The following is a 26422-nucleotide window of genomic DNA, read 5'->3' as shown; positions in this document are numbered from 1 at the left end:
ACACATATATATATATATGTGTATATATATATATATGTGTGTATATATATATATACACATATATATATATACATATATATACTATATATATATATATATATACTGTGTATATATACATACATACATATATATATACTGTGTATATATATACACACATATATATATATATATATATACACACATATATATATATACATACATACATACATACATATATAAGGGAATAAGCGGTAGAAAATGGATGGATGGATGGATATATATATATATATATATATATATATACATATATATATCTATCAGAGGTGTGGACTCGAGTCACATGACTTGGACTCGAGTCAGACTCGAGTCATGAATTTGATGACTTTAGACTCGACTTGACAAAATGTAAAGAGACTTGCAACTCGACTTAGACTTTAACATCAATGACTTGTGACTTCACTTGGACTTGAGCCTTTTGACTTGACATGACTTGCTACTTTCCCCAAAACCTAAAGCTTAAAAAGTTATTTGGGAGCGCTCCGTAGCTTTCATTTTGTACGTGTCTGTCTATCAGCGTGTGTGCTGCGTGTCAGCGTGTGTGCTCTCAGTACAACAGCCAATCAAAATAGATCTACATTGTTTTCATCACACAGCATTGATCCAATCAAATTGCAGGACAACCAATGAACAAGAGTTGTCAAACAACGCGCCAGTGAGAAAGATTTATACCAAAGTTGGTTTCGTTCGGGTATAAAAACTACGACTTGGTCAACGAATTGCCGTATGCAAATCACGCAGTTCGAATATTACAGACGGAGACGCAACAACTTCCAACTTCGTTCGACATTTGAAGTTGCACAAAGAAGGGTAAGTTTTGAATGTAAGATAATGTTTATTGGCTAAGTAACATGACTTTTATTTGCTGTGTAGTTAAATCAGTGAGGCTGTAAACTCACTGCTAACGTCATAACCATAGACATCTTATAAGGGTACACAGCATCGAGCGCTACTGCTTACTGGCGCAGACGAGACGCGGGGCCGCCATCTTGGAGTGGTGATCCGCTCCACTCAGTGCAATGAACTGTCAACGCATTTAATTCATTTTACCTCACTGAATACCACTCATTTTCACGCGCTTTTTTGTCATACGTGTAGCTATGATAACGGACACATGTTTTATTATTCATAGTTTGCTTAACAGTAATAGAATATTCTTATACGCTATAAGTGACCAGACGTCGGAGATTAAAACTGGGAATATAATCCCAGAGAAGGGGGGAAAAAACGGTCAGCTATTTTTAAATTGAAGAAACAATATGATTACGTTATATATACATGCTACATAAACAATGTATGAATACATTAGATATCTATATATCTTATAGACCGTATCTCTGTTGCTGCAGCAGCAGAGAGTTTATTCTGTCGTGACACTTTGTATTGATATTTTGTATTACATTCTTCCCTTAAATGATCATGTTTACAGTGATTGTTATATATGTATTTTTTATGTATGTCGCTTTGGATAAAAGCGTCTGCCAAATACTTAAACATATATAAACACCTGAAAGTCTTTATATCAGCTAAAACCACCAATCTGTTTCACTGGATTCAGAATAAAACCAAATTCTGTTTTACCCAACAATGTTAGTATTTGAATATTGTTACTTGAAGACTTATTCCTGGTTACAATTATACTGTTAAGAAAGTATATGTCTTATATTTTGCCTAAAATGAGAATGCATTATAATCAATGGCGGCTGGTGAATTTTGTTTTAGGTGGGGCAGAAAGTTTGTAAACCAAACCCCTGTAGGGGCGTCATCCTCCCCCAGAAGATTTATTTGTGATTTTCACATACAAATATTGAAGATCTTTGCTCCTTCTCAACTCTGTGGTAATGTTATTTTCATAAAATACAACCAATAGTACATTAATGTTAAATCTTACTTGTGAAAAGTAATCCCCCGATTCCTATTTTCAACAGTCCGCTCATTTGAGCAGGAAAACGCTGAACACCAGCCCGGCATCTTTGTTTTCTACCTGTCAACTGTCAGTTTAGGCTGCTCGCCGGCTCCTCATCACCACTTCAAGATGCAAATTGCTCGCGTCACAGCAACCAATATTGCGTCTACTTATAAGATGTTTATGGTTATAACGTCATTTCAAACACGGCAATATGTTGCGTCCACTGCAGTTTGCTACCTTATTCATACTTTTCGTCAAGTGATTTTTTAAGCAGGGTTGCATGAGGTACCTATACATAACGTTACGTTAGTCAATGTATCACACACAGTAACATAACGTTAAGACGGCGGTCAGCAGCACCGCGTATTTTAGCCACCTACAAAAAGACAAACATAGTCAAATAAAGGTCAGTTAAAATATATACTATATTAAGAATATGTGTACATATTGCATAGCGCCCTGACATCTAAAAAGTACAACTCTGTTCATTGTTATGTTCATGTATTTTTTATGTTTTTCATGTGTACGCACACATCAACACACATACAGTATGAGATGAGATCAATGAGATAAGGTAAGAACAGAATACAAACTGCTGTGGAACTAGTTACAATGCAATATGCCATGTAAATACAATGTTAACACTTTTGTACAAATAAGTACAGTTGCACTTGTTTTTGCAAATGTGTTTATTCTGTAAAGGAATGAGTTAAATGTTTAAAATTGTTTAAACTATTAAAATGACTGGTTAATAGTGCTATTATGAATTGCAATGTCAGTACTATTTTCTTTCCTGCTATTTCAAATGCACTTGTTTTAATAAATAAATACAGCGGTTTAAAGGCCTACTGAAACCCACTACTACCGACCACGCAGTCTGATAGTTTATATATCAATGATGAAATCTTAACATTATAACACATGCCAATACGGCCGGGTTAACTTATAAAGTGACATTTTAAATTTGCAGCTAAACTTCCGGTTCGAAACGCCTCTGAGGATGACGTATGCGCGTGACGTAGCCCGGCGAACACGGGTATGCCTTCCACATTGAAGCCAATACGAAAAAGCTCTGTTTTCATTTCATAATTCCACAGTATTCTGGACATCTGTGTTCGTGAATCTGTTTCAATCATGTTCATTGCATTATGAAGAAGGAAGCTGAGCAAGCAAAGAAGAAAGTTGTCGGTGCGAAATGGACGTATTTTTCGAACGTAGTCAGCCACAACAGTACACAGCCGGCGCTTCTTTGTTTACATTCCCGAAAGATGCAGTCAAGATGGAAGAACTCGGATAACAGAGACTCTAACCAGGAGGACATTTGACTTGGATACACAGACGCCTGTAGAGAACTGGGACAACACAGACTCTTACCAGGATTACCTTGATTTGGATGACAAAGACGCAGACGTGCTACTGTGAGTATGCAGCTTTGGCTTTTTTTTTGCGTATGTACGTAACTTTTTTAAAATATACAAGCTTTATGAACCTTGGGTTAGGTGAACGGTCTTTTGGGCTGAGTGATTGTGTGTGTTGATCATGTGTTTGAATTGTATTGGCGTGTTCTATGGAGCTAGGAGCTAGCAGAGGAGCTAGCATAACACGTACCGTACCTACGTGCGCGTCACGTACGTAACTTTTTAAAAATATATAAGCTTTATGAACCTTGGGTTAGGTGAACGGTCTTTTGGGCTGAGTGATTGTGTGTGTTGATCAGGTGTTTGAATTGTATTGGCGTGTTCTATGGAGCTAGGAGCTAGCAGAGGAGCTAGAAGCTAGCATAACAAACACGCAGGTGTTATTATGCAGGATTAATTTGTGGCATATTAAATATAAGCCTGGTTGTGTTGTGGCTAATAGAGTATATATATGTCTTGTGTTTATTTACTGTTGTAGTCATTCCCAGCTGAATATCAGGTACCGTGAGTATGCAGCCTTGGCTGCTAAACATTCGATAACTTGACCGTATGTGCGCGTCACGTACGTAACTTTTTAAAAATATATAAGCTTTATGAACCTTGGGTTAGGTAAACGGTCTTTTGGGCTGAGTGATTGTGTGTGTTGATCAGGTGTTTGAATTGTATTGGCGTGTTCTATGGAGCTAGGAGCTAGCAGAGGAGCTAGGAGCTAGCATAACAAACACGCAGGTGTTTTTATGCAGGATTAATTTGTGGCATATTAAATATAAGCCTGGTTGTGTTGTGGCTAATAGAGTATATATATGTCTTGTGTTTATTTACTGTTGTAGTCATTCCCAGCTGAATATCAGGTCACCCCCGGCTCTCACAGCATCTTCCCTATCTGAATAGCTTCAACTCCCCACTAGTCCTTCACTTGCACTTTACTCATCCACAAATCTTTCATCCTCGCTCAAATTAATGGGGAAATTGTCGCTTTCTCGGTCCGAATCTCTCTCACTTCATGCGGCCATCATTGTAAACAATAGGGAACTTTGCGTATATGTTCAACTGACTAGGTCACGCTACTTCCGGTAGGTGCAAGCCTTTTTTTTTATCAGATACCAAAAGTTGCAATCTTTATCGTCGTTGTTCTATACTAAATCCTTTCAGCAAAAATATGGCAATATCGCGAAATGATCAAGTATGACACATAGAATAGATCTGCTATCCCCGTTTAAATAAAAAAAAATAATTTCAGTAGGCCTTTAGAAGCATACACAATCTGTGTAAAAATATTAGTCTGTGGTCAAAAGGACTTGAAAGGACTCGAAACTCAAAATGCAGGACTTGTGACTTGACTTGAGACTTTCCAGTCTTGACTTTGGACTTGACTCGGGACTTGCCTGTCTTGACTCGGGACTTGACTCGAGACTTGAGGGCAAAGACTTGAGACTTACTTGTGACTTGCAAAGCAATGACTTGGTCCCACCTCATATATATATATATATATATATATATATATATATATATATATATATATATATATATATATATATATATATATATATATATATATAGGTAAAAGCCAGTAAATTTGAATATTTTGAAAAACTTGATTTATTTCAGTAATTGCATTCAAAAGGTGTAACTTGTACATTATATTTATTCATTGCACACAGACTGATGCATTCAAATGTTTATTTCATTTAATTTTGATGATTTGAAGTGGCAACAAATGAAAATCCAAAATTCCGTGTGTCAAAAAATTAGAATATTACTTAAGGCTAATACAAAAAAGGGATTTTTAGAAATGTTGGCCAACTGAAAAGTATGAAAATGAAAAATATGAGCATGTACAATACTCAATACTTGGTTGGAGCTCCTTTTGCCTCAATTACTGCGTTAATGCGGCGTGGCATGGAGTCGATGAGTTTCTGGCACTGCTCAGGTGTTATGAGAGCCCAGGTTGCTCTGATAGTGGCCTTCAACTCTTCTGCGTTTTTGGGTCTGGCATTCTGCATCTTCCTTTTCACAATACCCCACAGATTTTCTATGGGGCTAAGGTCAGGGGAGTTGGCGGGCCAATTTAGAACAGAAATACCATGGTCCGTAAACCAGGCACGGGTAGATTTTGCGCTGTGTGCAGGCGCCAAGTCCTGTTGGAACTTGAAATCTCCATCTCCATAGAGCAGGTCAGCAGCAGGAAGCATGAAGTGCTCTAAAACTTGCTGGTAGACGGCTGCGTTGACCCTGGATCTCAGGAAACAGAGTGGACCGACACCAGCAGATGACATGGCACCCCAAACCATCACTGATGGTGGAAACGAAAGCAAATTTTGCATTTCCTTTGGAAATCGAGGTCCCAGAGTCTGGAGGAAGACAGGAGAGGCACAGGATCCACGTTGCCTGAAGTCTAGTGTAAAGTTTCCACCATCAGTGATGGTGGAAACGAAAGCAAATTTTGCATTTCCTTTGGAAATCGAGGTCCCAGAGTCTGGAGGAAGACAGGAGAGGCACAGGATCCACGTTGCCTGAAGTCTAGTGTAAAGTTTCCACCATCAGTGATGGTTTGGGGTGCCATGTCATCTGCTGGTGTCGGTCCACTCTGTTTCCTGAAATCCAGGGTCAACGCAGCCGTCTACCAGCAAGTTTTAGAGCACTTCATGCTTCCTGCTGCTGACCTGCTCTATGGAGATGGAGATTTCAAGTTCCAACAGGACTTGGCGCCTGCACACAGCGCAAAATCTACCCGTGCCTGGTTTACGGACCATGGTATTTCTGTTCTAAATTGGCCCGCCAACTCCCCAGACCTTAGCCCCATAGAAAATCTGTGGGGTATTGTGAAAAGGAAGATGCAGAATGCCAGACCCAAAAACGCAGAAGAGTTGAAGGCCACTATCAGAGCAACCTGGGCTCTCATAACACCTGAGCAGTGCCAGAAACTCATCGACTCCATGCCACGCCGCATTAACGCAGTAATTGAGGCAAAAGGAGCTCCAACCAAGTATTGAGTATTGTACATGCTCATATTTTTCATTTTCATACTTTTCAGTTGGCCAACATTTCTAAAAATCCCTTTTTTGTATTAGCCTTAAGTAATATTCTAATTTTGTGACACACGGAATTTTGGATTTTCATTTGTTGCCACTTCAAATCATCAAAATTAAATGAAATAAACATTTGAATGCATCAGTCTGTGTGCAATGAATAAATATAATGTACAAGTTACACCTTTTGAATGCAATTACTGAAATAAATCAAGTTTTTCAAAATATTCTAATTTACTGGCTTTTACCTGTATATATATATATATATATATATATATATATATATATATATATATATATATACATATATATATATATATATATATATATATATATATATATATATATACATATATACATATATATATATATATATGTATATATGTACTGCATACATCAGCAGCTAAGTTTGGGGTCACCCAAACAATTTTGTGGAATAGCCTTCATTTCTAAGAACAAGAATAGACTGTCGAGTTTCAGATGAAAGTTCTCTTTTTCTGGCCATTTTGAGCGTTTAATTGACCCCACAAATGTGATGCTCCAGAAACTCAATATGCTCAAAGGAAGGTCAGTTTTGTAGCTTCTGTAACGAGCTAAACTGTTTTCAGATGTGTGAACATGATTGCACAAGGGTTTTCTAATCATCAATTAGCCTTCTGAGCCAATGAGCAAACACATTGTACCATTAGAACACTGGAGTGATAGTTGCTGGAAATGGGCCTCTATACACCTATATAGATATTGCACCAAAAACCAGACATTTGCAGCTAGAATAGTCATTTACCACATTAGCAATGTATAGAGTGTATTTCTTTAAAGTTAAGACTAGTTTAAAGTTATCTTCATTGAAAAGTACAGTGCTTTTCCTTCAAAAATAAGGACATTTCAATTTGACCCCAAACTTTTGAACGGTAGTATATATATATATATATATATATATATATATATATATATATATATATATATATATATATATATATATATATATATATATATATATATATAGTAGGGTTGTACGGTATACCGGTATTAGTATAGTACCGCGATAGTAATGAATCATATTCGGTACTATACCGGTACTGCATACATCAGCAGCTAAATTAGTAGTCTTTGAAGACAAGTTGTCTAGTATATTCACTATTTTATTTAAGGACACAATTGCACTAAGAAACATATGTTTAATGTACTGTAATATCTTTTTGTTAAAATTAAGCCAATAATGCAATTTTTTGTGGTCCCCTTTATTTAGAAAAGTCATTGTGGAGGAAAAAGTCCTCCATTACCACATGAAAGTGGTTGGTTTTTAGCTTCTATTTGTGCAGCTTCCATATTTCTTTTGATACACTTTACAAGAAATACCGTAGCTTGCCAGCTTGTGTAAGCTAGTTTTCTGAGACCTTTACTTTGTTAAAGCAGGCAGGACGGAGCAGCACTTTTATTGCGAAGACAGGAAGTGGCTTTATACTTTTGACGTCAAGTGTTTGGGGGACAGAGTCGGAGTTGGAATAAAAAAAGTGTTTCTCGAGTTGCTGCTTGTCGTCCTTTTTGTCCTACTGACCTCAGAGCACCCAGCGGTCATCTCTCAAGACCCTCGTGAAGCTTGATGACAGGTAAAGTCTGTTTTTTTTATGCCTGGTGATCGACTGGTAGCTTAAAATCGACGTAACAAGCACCCATACTCACAATACTGTTGTTAATAGCACTGGAATCATTTCGATGGTTCTAAATTTACGGTAGTTTAAAAATAACATTGCAAACCCTATTGCAGGCTACTGTTTGATGTAAAAGTTTAAAAACAATTTTTTGGACGTTTGGCGGGTCAGGTTCAACAGCTTAACGGGTAGTAGTTTGCCTAAGTGTGCAATAGAGCAAGGGTTCTTAACCCTTTAGAACTCGGGGCCCAACTTTTCCACTACAGAGGGGCCCACTCAAATATTAACACTGAATATTCAATAATTGTATCTAACATACATCATAGTTTACAACCTTGTCAAATTATATGAAAAGCATGTGTTAATCACAGATATTATCAAGGTTTAGGTCAGGCTGATTACAAAAATAATTTCCTCATTGTGGGATAAATAAAAAAGTATATCACAATATACTGCAAAAGAAAGGACTAACAGGAAATAAATGTTAGTACAGTTACGCGGTGCTAAAATAAATAATATCTAACTAAATTAATAATATTATATCTTTCTTCACTAAAATGTATTTTTTTTAGACTGCTAAAATACACATTTGAACAAAATTAATGATAAATAAAAAATATACAATTTTCTTAAATAAGCTGTCATTAAAATTTTAGTGAAATGAAAATACAGCTTCACCACTTTAATCATAATTTTTGCGCTGAAAAATAAATAAATAATAATAATTTTTGCGCTTAAGAAACTTCTCTAAACTTCAACACAATTAATTCATAAATATAATGAATTCTAATTAAGTAATTAAACATTTGAATAAATAAAAATAATATACAAGTTTAATAAATAAGCTTAAGTGAAATGAAATAAAGCTTTAGCAACAGACTTATTTTGTTTGTTTGATATTGTCATTACTGCCACAAGTGGTGGAAAAGTGTATTACAGCTGAGTACGCCACGGCCCTCTCGAGGGCGCTCGCTGCCCAACAATGGGCCCTATGGTTAAGAAACACTGCAGTAAAGGGTCTTAAGATGATGCAGGTACTTTGTGTTCTGTATACTGAAACGTGTGCTCCTGAACAAACGGATGGAAACCTAACTTCCTGCCAACGAATCGACAAATAATAGGTAGGCTCCATACCTAGATTCACCACATTTTTGGCCCAGAAGGTGGGATCGCAGAAAAATCGCACTTCCCCATTGGACAGAGGCGCTTGCTCTATTCTGGCCTTGAAGAGCTGGCGGATCTGGTACAGGATCTGAAAGCAGAGTACCAATATTCAATACTTTGTTGTTGACTGCTGAATCCCATTAAAACTCTCTTGCTTGGCCATTGCAACTTTACTAGTTTAAGGCATGTGAGCACCCTTTGAGAAAAAGAAGAGAACGAATGATGAAAAAAGGAGGCACATTTCTATCGGCACGCTAGCCCAAAAAGAAAATGTGGTAAATCAACACTTCTACACTAGATTTATTCTCATCTTCCAACATCTTTTGGTTGACTTTTGACACTGACATGTAATTCATGTAGCACACCATTTTACTATATACAGTCATGATCAAAAGTTTACATAAACTTGTAAAGAACAATGTCATGGCTGTCTTGAGTTTCCAATCATTTCTACAACTCTTATTTTTTTGTGATTGGAGCACATACTTGTTACATTCATGAAGTTTGGATCTTATATGAATTTATTATGAGTCTACAGAAAATGTGAGCAAATATGCTGGGTCAAAAGTATACATACAGCAATGTCAATATTTGGTTAAGGGTCCCTTGGCAAGTTTCACTGCAATAATGCGCTTTTGGTTGAATTTTTGACCACTCCTTTTGACAAAATTGGTGCAGTTCAGCTAAATTTGTTGGTTTTCTGACATGGACTTGTTTCTTCAGCATTGTCCACACGTTTAAAGGCCTACTGAAACCCACTACTACCGACCACGCAGTCTGATAGTTTATATATCAATGATGAAATCTTAACATTGCAACACATGCCAATACGGCCGCGTTAACTTATGAAGTGCAATTTTAATTTTCCCGCTAAACTTCCGGTTTAAAATGTCTATGTATGATGACGTGTGCGCGTGACGTCAATCGTTGAAACGGAAGTATTCGGACGCCATTGAATCCAATACAAAAAGCTCTGTTTTCATCTCAAAATTCCAAAGTATTCTGGACATCTGTGTTGGTGAATCTTTTGCAATTTGTTTAATGAACAATGAAGACTGCAAAGAAGAAAGTTGTAGGTGGGATCGGTGTATTAGCGGCTGGCTCCAGCAGGAGGACTTTGAGGTGGATAGCAGACGCGCTATCCGACGCTAGCCGCCGACCGCACGGATGATCGGGTGAAGTCCTTCGTCGCACCGTCGATCGCTGGAACGCAGGTGAGCACGGGTGTTGATGAGCAGATGAGGGTTGGCTGGCGTAGGTGGATAGCTAATGTTTTTAGCATAGCTCTGTGAGGTCCCGTTGCTAAGTTAGTTTCAATGGCGTCGTTGGCAACAGCATTGTTAACCTTCGCCAGGCTGGAAAGCATTAACCGTGTATTTACAGGTCCACGGTTTAATAGTATCGTTGATTTTCTGTCTATCCTTCCAGTCAGGGGCTTATTTCTTTTGTTTCTATATGCAGTTAAGCCCGATGCTATCACGTTAGCTCCGTAGCTAAAGTGTTTCGTCGATGTATTGTCGTGGAGATAAAAGTCACTGTGAATGTCCATTTCGCGTTCTCGACTCTCATTTTCAAGAGGATATAGTATCCGAGGTGGTTTAAAATACAAATCTGTGATCCACAATAGAAAAAGGAGAGAGTGTGGAATTCAATGAGCCAGCTTGTATCTAAGTTACGGTCAGAGCGGAAAAAAGATGCGTCCTGCACTGCACTCTAGTCCTTCACTCTCACGTTACTCATCCACGAATCTTTCATCCTGGCTCAAATTAATGGGGTAATCGTCGCTTTCTCGGTCCGAATCGCTCTCGCTGCATTGAAAACAATGGGGAAATGTGAGGAGCCTTTCAACCTTTGACGTCACGCTACTTCCGGTACAGGCAAGGCTTTTTTTATCAGCGACCAAAAGTTGCGAACTTTATCGTTGATGTTCTCTACTAAATCCTTTCAGCAAAAATATGGCAATATCGCAAAATGATCAAGTATGACACATAGAATGGATTTGCTATCCCCGTTTAAATAAAAAAAATTCATTTCAGTAGGCCTTTAAGTCAGGACTTTGGGAAGGCCATTCTAAAACCTTCATTCTAGCCTGATTTAGCCATTCCTTTACCACTTTTGACGTGTGTTTGGGGTCATTGTCCTGTTGGAACACCCAACTGCGCCCGAAGACCCAACCTCCGGGCTGATGATTTTAGCTTGTCCTGAAGAATTTGGAGGTAAACCTCCTTTTTCATTGTCCCATTTAAAGCACCAGTTCCATTGGCAGCAAAACAGGCCCAGAGCATAATACTACCACCACCATGCTTGACGGTAGGAATTGTGTTCCTGGGATTAAAGGCCTCACATTTTCTCTTCCAAACATATTGCTGGGTAAGACCTTCTGGAGGAAAGTTCTGTGGCTAAGGTTCATAAAAGAACCAAACATAAAATAGGAGTTGTAGAAAGTATTGGGAACTCAAGACAGCCATGACATTATGTTCTTTACAAGTGTATGTAAACTTTTGATCGCAACTGTATTTACTAACATTATTATCATTGAAAATGTCAAATTCTATAGCATGCATGCAAAAAAGGTTTCCCATTCCCAATGCAGAGGCGCAAACAAACAACATACCGGCCGCTTGCTGTAGAGCAGCGCCGTGCTGCTGCCGGTGGAGATGGCCCAACGGCAGAAGTTGAGCACGTGGTGGATCTGCTGGGCCAGCTGGGCCGTATCCTTATGCTGGGCCATCAGCCTGGCACTGCGTTCCTTGGTCACAGTCTGGACACAAAGTCGCCATCATTCAGATGTTAGCCAGAATTTTTACTTAAACACCGTTATTGTGTGAACCTTTCAGCTCAAATGGTCTGTCTTACCTCCAGCTGCTGTAGCAAGGACTTGCCCTTCTTGTTGATCTCATTTATTAGCGTAAACACTGCGATCTTGATCTCGTGTTCCACCTTCTTATGGGTGTCGTTCAGCTCTTTCAACCTGGATTTGGAAAAAAAAAAGGTCCAAATGATGGTGCTGGGAATAACTGTGGTAATTCTAGGCAGGGTGGTCAGGTGACCAGCGCATGAGAGGCGCAATAAATAATTCACTCACCTGTTTTGTATCTGTAAGACCGAGTAATGGACGTAGTTTTTCTTGTCCTGCAGTTTGCCCACGGAGGTCTCAATGATGTCTTTGTGGTTGAGAAAAGCCTCCTCCAGGAACTGGTACCTGATTTTACAGTTTAAAATAACGCTTGTGGTCATCAAGAACTCCCGATGAATCAATGTCAGTGTTTCCCACACATTCATTTATTTGTGGCGGCCCGCCACGAAAGAATTACATCCGCCACAAATTTAAAAAAAATAAAATTAAAATAAAAAAATAAAAATATATATATATTACTCGATGATGTCATGGTGACCACGCCCATAGCCACGCCCCCACCGCCACAGGTATCTTGGCAGTTTATGGGAAACACTGAATTTGCTAACAAGACTAAGGGGTTCCACATCCGATACTGACGACATCGCTGTGATATCACGTATGAGATGATACGTGTTTGCATCTAAAATGTGTGATGTCATGTGCGATACAAGCAGTCCTGCAGCGTTTTTACTTGTGCAAAGATGTACAGCCAGTTAAAGAGGAACGGCCCGTTTCAGGAATTGTGCCTATCATTCACAGTCCCGATGTAAGACAGGAAGACATATCTTTGTTTTATGCACTTTAACTTGAAAATAAACATTAGCAAAAGTCAGCTGTCAATGGAATTAATGGCAGTTGCTCCAGCTCTCTAAAAACCTCCATCATAGTTTTAAATACATGCTGTAAGTATATATGTAATGTAGTAATATACATAATAGCATAACATATTTACATGTTTTGCTCAAAGACTCACCACAATGTTCATGTTTCCCTTCAACAACAACAAGACTACTAATCATGTCAGACTTCATGAGAGACAACAAAAACTACTCTGGGACAAACGATGATCCAGAAACTTCTATTTTTGAGCCTGAATATAAGGAGGATGATCTACAAGTTTTAGAAGCTAAACAGATGCAGCTTTAGTCAAAGACTAAGCATCACGTAGCAGCATTGCTAAGTGCTAAACAAGAACATAATGAATCAATCACCTACAGTGCAATGTCTGCTTTTACTTGAATAAAGACTGATGGGATGTTTATATCTTTCCGTTAATATGAAGAATTAATCATTATCCACCCGGAGGTAAAAATAATTTTTAAAAAGTTGGGCGCAAACAAGTGTATTTTTATGTCTTTTCCGCCATCTCAGAGGCCAAGTTGACCAATTTTTCAGTTTATGGCCACAACTTTCTACTTCCCAGGTGAGAGACATGATTCATAACTATAATTAACTTTCACAAGCTCAGAGGCGATGCAGCAGCTCACCGGCTCAATATGTCAATATAGCAGCAGAAGCTAGTTAGCGCTCAGTGATCAATGCGCTTTGTCTGCGTTACTACAATATCGCTAACACTTGGTTAATATTCAGGTTAAGAAATGTAAATAAAGTATTGTTAGCGGTTTGTAGATGTTTTTTTAGAGGGCGGAATAGCGTACTCCAATTAGCTGAATTGTTAGCCACTTTGTACTTGACATATTTTACGCCTTAGAATGCATGAAAAAAATAAAAGCATATGTGTTCTTGTCTTACATAAGGATTGTGAAAGATAGGCAACATTTAAAAAAGTGCAGTTCCCCTTTAACATCTAAATGTCCTCCAATAAGCACACAATTTCTTCTATTTTACTAAAGTCATTTACAAAAGGTAAACATGCTAGGCTATAGGCTGCTAGGAGCTAGCAGCTACACAACAGCTAAGCACACAACAGCACACAAGCTAGACATGAGTAATAAACATTGAACAATATTGCAGTCTAAAACAGCATGTGTCAATATAATCAAGTATCACATTGATTATAGCTGCACATTACTAACACAAAGTCTCTAAGGTACAAGCGTATTAGAAAGTATCCAGTAACAAACGTGTCCGCATCCTTCAACTTACTACACCAAGAGCTTAAAGGCCTACTGAAATGATTTTTTTTAATTTAAACGGGAATAGCAGATCCATTCTATGTGTCATACTTGATCATTTCGCGATATTGCCATATTTTTGCTGAAAGGATTTAATAGAGAAAATCGACGATAAAGTTCGCAACTTTTGCTCGCTGATAAAAAAAAGCCTTGCCTGTACCGGAAGTAGCGTGACGTCACAGGAGCTAGTATTCCTCACAATTCCCCATTGTTTTCAATGGAGCGAGAGAGATTCGGACCGAGAAAGTGATGATTACCCCATTAATTTGAGCGAGGATGAAAGATTCGTAGATGAGGAACGTTACAGTGAAGGACTTGAGAGACAGTGATGGACGTATCTTTTTTCGCTCTGACCGTAACTTAGGTACAAGCTGGCTCTTTATTGTGGATCACGGATTTGTATTTTAAACCACCTCGGATACTATATCCTCTTGAAAATGAGAGTCGAGAACGCAAAATGGACATTCAGTGCCTTTTATCTCCACGACAATACATTGGCGAAATGCTTTAGCTACGAGCTAACGTGATAGCATCGTGCTTTAACTGCATATAGAAACAAAAAAATAAAGGATAGAAGGAAGGATGGATAGAAAATCAACAATACTATTAAACCATGGACATGTAAATACACGGTTAATGCTTTCCAGGCTGGCGAAGGTTAACAATGCTGTGCTAACGACGCCATTGAAGCTAACTTAGCAACTTAGCAACGGGACCTCACAGAGCTATGCTAAAAACATTAGCTCTCCACCTACGCCAGCCAGCCCTCATCTACTCATCAACACCCGTGCTCACCTGCGTTCCAGCGATCGGCAGGACGAAGGACTTCACCCGATGCGTTTGGCGGCCCGGAGACGTAGGAAGTCAAGGTGAGGTCGGCGGCTAGCGCGGCTAGCGCGGCTAGCGCTCCAACAAAGTCCTCCTGGTTGTGTTGCTGTAGTCCGCTGCTAATACACCGATCCCACCTACAACTGTCTTCTTTGCAGCCCTCATTGTTCATTAAACAAATTGCAAAAGATGTCCAAAATACTGTGGAATTATCAAATGAAAACAGAGCTTTTTGTATAGGATTCTACGGGTACCATAACTTCCGTTACTCTGACTTCGTCACGCGCATACGTCATCATACCGCGACGTTTCAGCCGGATATTTCCTGGGAAGTTTTAAAAGTCACTTTATAAGTTAACCCGGCCGTATTGGCATGTGTTGCAATGTTAAGATTTCATCATTGATATATAAACTATCAGACTGCGTGGTCGGTAGTTGTAGGTTTCAGTAGGCCTTTAACTTCATGAATTATTGTGGCCACTAGGTGCTGCCAATAACAAGTACTCCTCCTCTTCAATGTCAGGTTAGTGTTTTTTATACCTATCATTGTTCCGACTAATTTCACTTGATCAAGCCTTTTCTAACTTTCTACATTACACAATAATAACTAGAAAATGTCCGCGGAATTTTTGATGGGCCTGCTATCTGTGCCCTGGACCTCTGGCCGGGGGTCCCTGGAAGCCGCCGTACTTTTAAGATGGTGCCGAGTGTCTGAACCCGATAGTTTTTGGTGTAACAGTACAAAATGAGCTACACAGCTAGCCTAAAACATTAAAATGCTAACATTTAGCATGTGTAAAAATGTTAGCATGATAACAGTTAGCATGTTTCATATACCAAGTTATATGACTCAAAGGTGTATAGGCTGTGTAAATAAGAGAAAAAAGTTTTAAAAATTAGATGAAAAACTTGGCATGCTTAAGTTAACTTGCCAGAATGCTATCGTTTGCATGCTAACAGGTAACAAATGTCACATACCGAGTTATAACTCTGGTGTAAACGATTGCAAAAGTAGCGGCAAAAGTTAGCATGCAATGTTAGCATGTTAGCAAGCTAAGGCACTCCGATTGCCATCCAGCCAAAATCAAAAATTGGACGTCAAAACTTTTTAGCCAGGGTTAAAGTAGACAAAGCTATAAACAAAATGAGATGTTAAGCACCGGGCTACCTGCTCAGTGGCCTGGTGGTTAGAGTGTCCGCCCTGAGATCGGTAGGTCGTGAGTTCAAACCCCGGCCGAGTCATACCAAAGACTAAAAATGGGAGCCATTACCTCCCTGCTTGGCACTCAGCATCAAGGGTTGGAATTGGGGGTTAAATCACCAAAAATTATTCCCGGGCGCTGACACCGCTGCTGCTCACCTCACCTCCCAGGGGGTGATCAAGGGTGATGGGTCAAATGCAGAGAATAATTTCGCCACACCTGGTGTGTGTGTGACAATCATGGGTACTTTAACTTTAACGTGAAAGAATGGCTGAGCTACAAGAGGAGGTAATCTTGTCTTTTTGGCCTTTGTCTCGGATTAATAGTCCACTACAATGAGTGTACCTATTCAATTGGCCCATTTTTTTTGGTTTATTCGTGAATAGCGTCACCATGGTAACACGAAATGTTCCCAATTCAAAGTACTGCTGTAGGCGCAAGTGAGACCTTTCCGACAGTATAACATATGTGGGGGTTCGTTGGCCGGTTCGTCTCGTATTAAGCGTAAAAGAAACGTACGGAATAAGAATAATAAAGTTTGAAGTATGAGCAATAATAATAATATGGGCTGCTTGCATTGCAAGCGCCCATTCACTGCTGCTTGCAGCAGGCCCATAATGATCCAAAGTGACAAAGTAAGCAAACATGTACAGTTCTTGTCAGTGGAAACAACAACAACAACAACAGACTACAGTCCGGGTCTCAAGACTACTTGCCTGTGCTCCTTGTGCTCCTGCAGCTGACAGTCCCGACAGGTCAGAGTGTCACAGGTCTCACAAAAGAGCTTCAGTGGTTCTTGCTTGTGGATGGGACAGAAAACGGGCCCGGGGCCAGGAGCGGCGACAGTCTCTGCTGGAAGACAGGAGGAGAGGGTGAAGGACGTTTTACGTTTACCAAACTGTGCAAGTTCCATTTTGTTCCCGGGTCATCTTACCAGTGCCCGTGTTGGCGTCCTCCTTTGTGCGAATCTTGTGGTCTTTGGTTATCTTCACCCGCTGGTGGGCCTCCACGCAGGTCTGACACAGCCATTCTCCACACTCCACACAAAACCCAATGGTGCCAGCGTTGTCCTCGCAGCTTGTGCACACCTTCAGACGGGACAAGTCGGTCAATTGAAAAGGTTGTGAAATCGATCAATAGGTGATATAAAATGTCCTGCATATTTTTATTAATGGTTTGAGTTTATTTCCAACATGCAGACTGTTGCCACATGATACATCACAATTTCCAGTTTCTCTTTTCAACATGTTCGAAAAGGAGTAGGAAGAAGCGGAGCTTATTTAATCCTACCCTTTTTTCATTACATAACAGTTGCTAACACTTTTGTTCACTTCCGGTTCTGAATTAATTCACATTATACTCCATAAATAACATTAAAAGTAAATAAATAAATAATTTGTTGTATTTCATATGGTGAGATAAATAAGATTATCAATAAGTTCAGAATGTTTATCATGGTTCTTCTTCTTTGTAAACACTTTGACAGTTCCTTAAATTGGATCATATTAGTACACTGTTTGATTTCTTTACTTAATCCATTTAATAATTTAACTCCTCATACAAATATACTAAAGGTTCTAAGTGTTGTGCGTGCATACAAATGTTTTAAATTACATGTTTCTCTAAGGTTATATTCCTCTTTTGTTGAGATTTGTTGTATTTTCTTGGCTAGCATGTCAGTTTGTTTTGTGCATAATTTTAGCTGTTTGCAAATTCACAATATCATGGAGTTTCAGTATTTTCGATTAAATAAATAAAGGGTTTTAGTGTTCTCTATATCCAACATGATGTATTATTCTAATTGATCTGTTTTGTAACACAGTGACTGAAGCGTACTTTATAATTATTTCCCATATTTCTGCACAGTAACTCAGATATGTAACACTAGTGAGCAGTAGAGAACACCAAGTGGTCCAATACATATTTAGCTTTATTCATTATAGAAATATTTCTTGCTACTTTATGTTGTATATTTTTAACATCAGATTAGCAGTCCATTTTATCATCAATCATTACACCTAGAAATTTGAGAAGAAATTTGTAATTTTTTTGAAAATATCGTAATATCGATATAATTTATTTCACGTTAAAATGACCAAACGCTACTTATTTATCCTTGTTTGTTATTTATATTCCTTGTTCTCCCCCGCAACACTCCATGCGCTATTAAACCCCCAATCGTCAAAGATCCGCAATATATGACAGACGCATTCTTCCGTATTAAAGGACCTAAGCAGTTGTCAAAGATTCTCCGTATGACAGGAGTGCTCCTCTGTTTTTAGGAACTTGTTGAAATAACAATCGTCAAAGATCCGCAATTTATGACAGACGCATTCTTCCGTATTAAAGGACCTAAGCATTTGTCAAAGATTCTCCGTATGACAGGAGTGCTCCTCTGTTTTTAGGAACTTGCACAAGAAAACTGTTGTAAAACTGCTGTTTAAAAGGACCCGCTGCAAAAACGCTCATCAAAGATTGTCTACATGACCCGTCCGTGCCTACAAGTATCTATTCCACAAAAATACAAAAAACCTAGATCCTCTATATCAGTGGTTCTCAAATGGGGGTACGCGTGCCCCTGGGGGTACTTGAAGGTATGCCAAGGGGTATGTGAGATTTTTTTTAAATATCTGTCAAAAAGAACTGTGAAAAGAAATGCAACAATGCAAAATTCAGTGTTGGCAGCTTGATTTTTTGTGGACATGTTCCATAAATATTGATGTTAAAGATTTCTTTTTTTGTGAAGAAATGTTTAGAATTAAGTTCATGAATCCAGATGGATCTCTTTTACCATCCCCAAAGAGGGCACTTTAAGTTGATGATTACTTTTATGCGTAGAAATCTTTATTTATAATTGAATCACTTGTTTATTTTTCAACAAGTTTTTAGTTATTTTTATATCTTTTTTTCCAAATAGTTCAAGAAAGACCACTACAAATGAGCAATATTTTGCACTGTTATACAATTTAATAAATCAGAAACTGATGACATAGTGCTGTATTTTACTTCTTTATCTCTTTTTTTCAACCAAAAATACTTTGCACTGGTCTTTCCTGCACATCAACAACTGAGCTTTTAGTTTCTGTTATGAAAGTACAATAAAAATAGGGTATATAGGAGGAACAATCACAATATTTATTAGTAGGACTTAACATGTATTTGCACAAGCAGGTCTTCTAGTTCTATGTAGGCATAGCAACCACAAAAAAAACACAAACTGATGCCATCTGTTGTCCTTTCTTTACGTTTAGGTCTGCTCTCAAACACTACTAATGTAGTGGAAAATAAAGTGGATTGCATCCCAGAAGGTTTCTCAAACAAATCAAATGTTCAAACAAACATTTTACAAAGTGATCACTGCAGACACAAATGGTCCAATTGTATTCCACAAGATGATGAAAGTGATATTTTTAAGATAGATTTTGTTTTCCCCTGACTTTATGACCTTTATGAACCACTTCTTTCAGGACTCTATGAAAATTCTTTCCTATCTCTATTTGAACGACTTTAACACGTAAAAACCGAACAATATGACATTTTCTGATCAAACTCTAAACTCACTTTCACTTGTCATAATGCTACGCTCAAGCTGCTTGACCATCGTGTGAGTTAGGCCGCCAAGAAGAAAATCAGTTGTGTTGTTGTTGTTGGGGGCGGTATAGCTCGGTTGGTAGAGTGGCCGTGCCAGCAACTTGAGGGTTGCAGGTTCAATTCCCGCTTCCGCCATCCTAGTCACTGCCGGTGTGTCCTTGGGCAAGACACTTTACCCACCTGCTCCCAGTGCCACCCACACTGGTTTAAATGTAACTTAGATATTGGGTTTCACAATGTAAAGCGCTTTGAGTCACTTGAGAAAAAGCGCTATATAAATGTAATTCACTTCACTTCACTTCACTTGTCATATGCAACCCTCCTATAGGACAGGATATATTCTCTGTATTCTCCCGTTCCCTTATTTCGCCTGCTTTTGCTTCTTCGTCTAGTCTTAACCCTTTTGGAGCCTCTTTTTGCTCTGCTCTCCAACATCTAAACAATGGAACTGATCAACTGGCCTCTCAAAGAAATTGACAAGATCTTCTCAACAAGAAACTCGGGTTTGGGGGAACCTGTCTGTCCTGACTAGGGTTGTATGGTATACCGATATTAGTATAGTACCGCGATACTAATGAATCATATTCGGTACTATATCGCCTCTAAAAAGTGCCGGTCCCCCACTCGTTGTCACGTCGTGTCATGCAGACGAGCATGTCCGGCAGCGCACAATCACGGAGTACTTACAAGCAGACAATGTGTAGACAGAAAAGGGAGAAAGGACAAATTATGGCCGGCTAACAGTGTTGTAACTACTTCTATTACTAATCCTTGTCTCCACGGCGATGAGTAAAGCACATTTTTTTCAAGTATCATCCCTGTAGGACGAGTGATAGCTATACATGCCACACGACGCCACTCTTAACTTAGGATATACTTAAACTGGTCTATAGTTACCAAAGTCAAGTCTAGATTTCAGCTTGACTTTGAACACACTGCACGCATGAGAATGAAAAGCATACTTACTCAACAGCCATACATGTCACACTAAGGGTGGCCGTATGAACAACGCCTACACTGTCATAAATATGTGCCATTTAGTGAAACCACACTAAACAATGACAAACACATTTTGGGAGAATATTTGTAGCGCAACACAACATAAACACTACAGAACAAATTCCCAGAATTCCCTGCAGCACTAACTCTTCCGGGACGCTACAATATAAACAAACGCCATTGGCGGATCTACACCTAACATCCACTGTAATGATACCAAGTACAATAGCGTATCTACTCGATACTACTATGATTACGTTGGTATTTTTTAGCATCACAAAATCTTTTTTTTAAATTTTTTATTTAGATTATGTTTATAAACTCAGGAAATAGGTCCCTGACACATGAGGACTTTGAATATGACCAATGTATGATCCTGTAACTACTTGGTATCGAATTGATACCTAAATTTGTGGTATCATTCAAAACTAATGTAAAGTATCAAACAACAGAAGAATAAGTGATTATTACATTTTAACAGAAGTGTAGATGGAACATGTTAAAAGAGAAAGTAAGCAGATAAACAGTTAGTGAAGAAGTAAATTAATAATTCATTTTCTAAAACTTGTCTTTAATAATGTTGAAAAAAATAATAGGATGATAAATGACACAATATGTTACTGAATATGTTAGCAGCTAAATTAAGAGTCTTTGTTTGCTTACTTACTAATAAAAGACAAGTTGTCTAGTATATTTTTCATTTAAGGACAAACTTGCAATAATAAACATACGTTTAAAGGCCTACTGAAATGACATTTTTTAATTTAAACGGGGATAGCAGATCCATTCTATGTGTCATGCTTGATCATTTCGCGATATTGCCATATTTTTGCTGAAAGGATTTAATAGAGAACAACGACGATAAAGATCGCAACTTTTGGTATCTGATTAAAAAAAAGCCTTGCCCTTACCGGAAGTAGCGTGACGTAGTCAGTTGATAGTCTCCTCATATTTTCCTATTGTTTTCAATGCAGCTAGAGCGATTCGGACCGAGAAAGCGACGATTACCCCATTAATTTGAGCGAGGATGAAAGATTCGTTGATGAGGAACGTTAGAGTGAAGGACTAGAATGCAGTGCAAGACATATCTTTTTTCGCTCTGACCGTAACTTAGGTACAAGCTGGCTCATTGGATTCCACACTCTCTCCTTTTTCTATTGTGGATCACGGATTTGTATTTTAAACCACCTCGGATACTATATCCTCTTGAAAATGAGAGTCCAGAACGCGAAATGGACATTCACAGTGACTTTTATCTCCACGACAATACATCGACGAAACACTTTAGCTACGGAGCTAACGTGATAGCATCGTGCTTAACTGCATACAGAAACAAAATAAATAAATCCCTGACTGGAAGGATAGACAGAAGATCAACAATACTATTAAACCATGGACATGTAAATACACGGTTAATGCTTTCCAGCCTGGCGAAGGTTAACAATGCCGTTGCTAACGACGCCATTGAAGCTAACTTAGCAACCAGACCTCACAGAGCTATGCTAAAAACATTAGCTATCCACCTACGCCAGCCAGCCCTCATCTGCTCATCAACACCCGTGCTCACCTGCGTTCCAGCGATCGACGGAAGGACGAAGGACTTCACCGCGATCATCCGTGCGGTCGGTGGCTAGCGTCGGCTATAAGGCTGAAACGACGCGTCGACATAGTCGACGTCATCGGTTACGTAAATATGTCGACGCCGTTTTTGTGCGTCGACGCGTCGCATATTTACGTCACACTACCGTAATGGCGGGGCGCAAAGCAGACTGTGCGAGCGAGGGGAAAAACGCACGCCAAAAGTCGTCAAAAGTGTGGGAGTATTTCAATACACAGCCTAATAATGTTATTGTATGCACACTGTGTCGAGCGGAAATGGCCTATCATAGCAGCACAACGGCTATGAACGAACATTTGAAAAGAAAACCATCAACCATCAACTAGTCAATCGTCCGCGTTAGCATACGTTGTCATCATTACACAAAAACATGAATGTGTCATTTGTATCTGCTAGGGGTGTAACGGTATGTGTTTTGTATTGAACCGTTTCGGTACGGGGCTTTCGGTTCGGTACTGGGGTGTACCGAACGAGTTTCTAAGCTAAAGCTAACTTTAGCTGCTAAAGTCTTAACAAGTTGCTTTGCTCCTCTGCCTCTGTCTCAGCACGCAGCATTGTCCCACCCATACAACCATCTGATTGGTACACACGCAGCATTGTCCCACCCACACAACCATCTGATTGGTACACACGAAGCATTATCAGCCAATCAGCAGTGCGTATTCATAGCGCATGTAGTCAGCGCTTCAGCGTGGAGCAGATAGGTGTTTAGCAGGTGAGCATCAGGCAGCGGACTCTCCCCAAATGATAATAAACACCTCCCAGTCAACTACTAGTAACATCACTATGAGCCCGTTGACCTACTAGAAACTTAAACTGCAGCTCAGCTCGCTCGCAGTCCTGGTTTGAGGTGAAGGCTAATTACCTCTCAGTTCCAGCCACATCGACCCCTTCTGAGCGCCTATTTTCAGCTGCTGGGAATATTGTAAACAAGAAAAGAAGCAAAGCAAGTAGACATGCTAATCTTTCTTCATTACAACTGTTAGTCACTCACTGGAATGAGTAGAATTGGTTATTGTGTACTGTGTTGGACTGGATGTTTATTTTGCACATTTTAAAAGCAATACTTAATGTTTACAGTGCTCCAAAATATTTAGATTGGCACTTTTTTGTATTGGATGTTTATCTTTATTTTTGCACATTTTAGCAAATAAGCAATACTTTCACTTTTGTTGAAATGTTTACACTGTTGTTACAGAATATTTTGTTTTGCACTTTTTTGTATTGGATGTTTATCTTTATTTTTGCACATTTTAAAGCAAAATAAGCAATACTTTTACTTTTGAAATGCTTATACTATTGCAGAATATTAAGATTTGCACTGGATGTTTACTTTTATATTTGCACATTAAAAAGCAAATAAGCTACTTTTAATTGTGTTAAATGTTAAAAGTTTTAAATGTTTACATTGTTACAGAATATTTTGTCATGTTGTTGTCAATGTTGACTGAGTGGCCATACTTTTTTTTTTTGTAAATAAAAGCCATGCCTTTTGAAAAAACTGGCCTACTTTTATTTTTTCATCTTCATTTTAAATAAAATAAAATAAAAAATAATCGGTAAAAGGAAAAATAATCTATAGATGAATCGAAAAATAATCTATAGATTAACCGATTAATCAAAAAAATAATCTATAGAATAATCGATAGAAAAATAATCGTTAGCTGCAGCCTTAGTCGGCTAGCGCGTCTGCTATCCGAGTCAAAGTCTTCCTGGTTGTGTTGCTGTAGTCCGCCGCTAATACACCGATCCCATCTACAACTTTCTTCTTTGCAGTCTTCATTGTTCATTAAACAAATTGCAAAAGATTCACCAACACAGATGTCCAGAATACTGTGGAATTATGAGATGAAAACAGAGCTATTTTGTATTGCATTCAATGGGGTACCGATACTTCTGTTTCACTGGTTACGTCACGCGCATACGTCATCATCCAAAGGCGTTTTCAACCAGAAGTTTAGCGGGAAATTTAAAATTGCACTTTATAAGTTAACCCGGCCGTATTGGCATGTGTTGCAATGTTAAGATTTCATCATTGATATATAAACTATCAGACTGCGTGGTCGGTAGTAGTGGGTTTCAGTAGGCCTTTAATGTACCCTAAGATTTTTTGTTTAAATAAAGCCAATAATTAAATTTTTCGTGGTCCCCTCTATTTACAAAAGTACCGAAATACATTTTGGTACCGGTACCAAAATACTGGTATCGGGACAACACTAGTCCTAGGTCCTTAGTTGCTGGATACACGATGGACTCTTGGGAGAAGTGGAAGGTCGTGTGCCTGGCTAGCCTTACGGTCAAGAACACCTATTTGGAACTACAATAACAGCTCATCTGGCAGCCGTTCAAGGTACCCTGAAGCTGCCCGTCGTGATTGATGGGATGGGCAGGCTGTAGGCACTTCGACTAATTTTGAGCTATATTGCCAACTGGATAACATCTCAGAGAAGTGTTCCGCTCTGCAAGGTGAAATTAATTTGAGGACCAGCACAGACAATTGAGTACAGTAGATTATTAAAACGCATCTGCTCACCCTAACCAAAACAATTATTTTCTATATTTCGGCCCCCTCGCACTGGCCTTGGCAAGGTCGCTGCTGATAACCCTGTAAAATGCCTTACCCCTCTTCCCTGGGATTGTCTCACTCTGTGGGACTAGATGTCGGACGGCTCCATAGCACCCAGCTGTGTTATCAAGGCCGTGACGCCAAGCAGAGCAACTTCCACGCTTATGAACACACCCTCGCCTTCACAGGTCTTACGTTTTTGTATGTCGTAATGTCGGCCTACATGTGCTTATGTTTGCTGAGTTGTCTTTCCAAGTCCCACACTGCGCTGTAGTTTGTGATTGGCCTTTTCTTCTCCCTCCTCTTGGTTTTCTTTTTCCTATATTTCAAGGGGTGCTGCCGATGTGGCGAGCCATTATCCTTCCAAAGTGGTTTACACCTGTCATATTTTCTAGGACAGGTTGATTGTAAACACATTTTGTTGTACTTTTTAGGTGCAAGGACAGGTGAAGCACCTTGTACAAACACCAGTCAAAGATCCTCTATATGACAGGATACGTTGCTGTTTTTAGGAACCTGCTGTACAAACAGTCAAAGATCCTCTTTATGACAGTTTTCAGCAACCTGCTGTACAAACAGTCAAAGATCCCCTATATGACAGGATGCGTTGCTGTTTTCAGCAACCTGCTGTACAAACAGTCAAAGATCCCCCACACGACAAGATGTGCTGCTGTTTTTAGGATTCTGCTATACAAACAGTCAAAGATCCCCTATACCAGTGGTCCCCAACCTTTTTGTAACTGCGGACCGGTCAACGCTTGAAAATGTGTCCCACGGGGGGGGGGGGGGGGGGGGGGGGGGATTTAAAAAAAAATTTTTTTTTTGTCATTAAAAAATACAATCATGCGTGCTTACGGACTGTATCCCTGCAGACTGTATTGATCTATATTGATATATAATGTAGGATCCAGAAATATTAATAACAGAAAGAAACAACGGCGTGGCGAAGTTGGTAGAGTGGCTGTGCCAGCAATCGGAGTGTTGCTGGTTACTGGGGTTCAATTCCCACCTTCTACCTTCCTAGTCACGTCCGTTGTGTCCTTGGGCAAGACACTTCACCCTTTGCCTCTGATGGCTGCTGGTTAGCGCCTTGCATGGCAGCTCCCGCCATCAGTGTGTGAATGTGTGTGTGAATGGGTAAATGTGGAAATAGTGTCAAAGCGCTTTGAGTACCTTGAAGGTAGAAAAGCGCTATACAAGTATAACCCATTTATCATTTATTTATACTTTTAGTGTGAATGAGTGTACATGGGGGAGGGAGGTTTTTTGGGTTGGTGCACTAATTGTAAGTGTATCTTGTGTTTTTTATGTTGATTAAATAAAAATAAAAAAAATACAAAATTATTATTATTATTTTTTTTTTTTATTTCTTGTGC

General features: G+C 39.0%; 1 protein-coding gene across 7 annotated transcripts in view; it reads right to left on the bottom strand.

Moving 5' to 3' along the window:
* The window catches only part of trim33 (tripartite motif containing 33), a 144387-nt gene that overhangs the window by 58469 nt on the left and 59496 nt on the right, over positions 1-26422 (bottom strand). For 4 of the 7 annotated variants that reach the window (XM_062057280.1, XM_062057297.1, XM_062057323.1 and 1 more), the window contains exons 3-8: positions 17207-17360; positions 16989-17124; positions 12294-12410; positions 12065-12179; positions 11823-11969; positions 9179-9296 (exon numbers count right to left, since the gene is read on the bottom strand). In XM_062057280.1, the coding sequence (XP_061913264.1) occupies positions 9179-9296; positions 11823-11969; positions 12065-12179; positions 12294-12410; positions 16989-17124; positions 17207-17360 (787 nt within the window). The remainder of the gene's footprint in view (positions 1-9178; positions 9297-11822; positions 11970-12064; positions 12180-12293; positions 12411-16988; positions 17125-17206; positions 17361-26422) is intronic. The other 3 variants (XM_062057289.1, XM_062057315.1, XM_062057333.1) reach the window with 1 other exon arrangement.

Source organism: Entelurus aequoreus, linkage group LG01, assembly GCF_033978785.1.
Source record: "Entelurus aequoreus isolate RoL-2023_Sb linkage group LG01, RoL_Eaeq_v1.1, whole genome shotgun sequence".
Lineage (NCBI taxonomy): Eukaryota > Metazoa > Chordata > Actinopteri > Syngnathiformes > Syngnathidae > Entelurus > Entelurus aequoreus.
The sequence above is the reverse complement of the archived record's forward strand: the minus strand, read 5'-3'. Positions and strand labels throughout refer to the sequence as shown.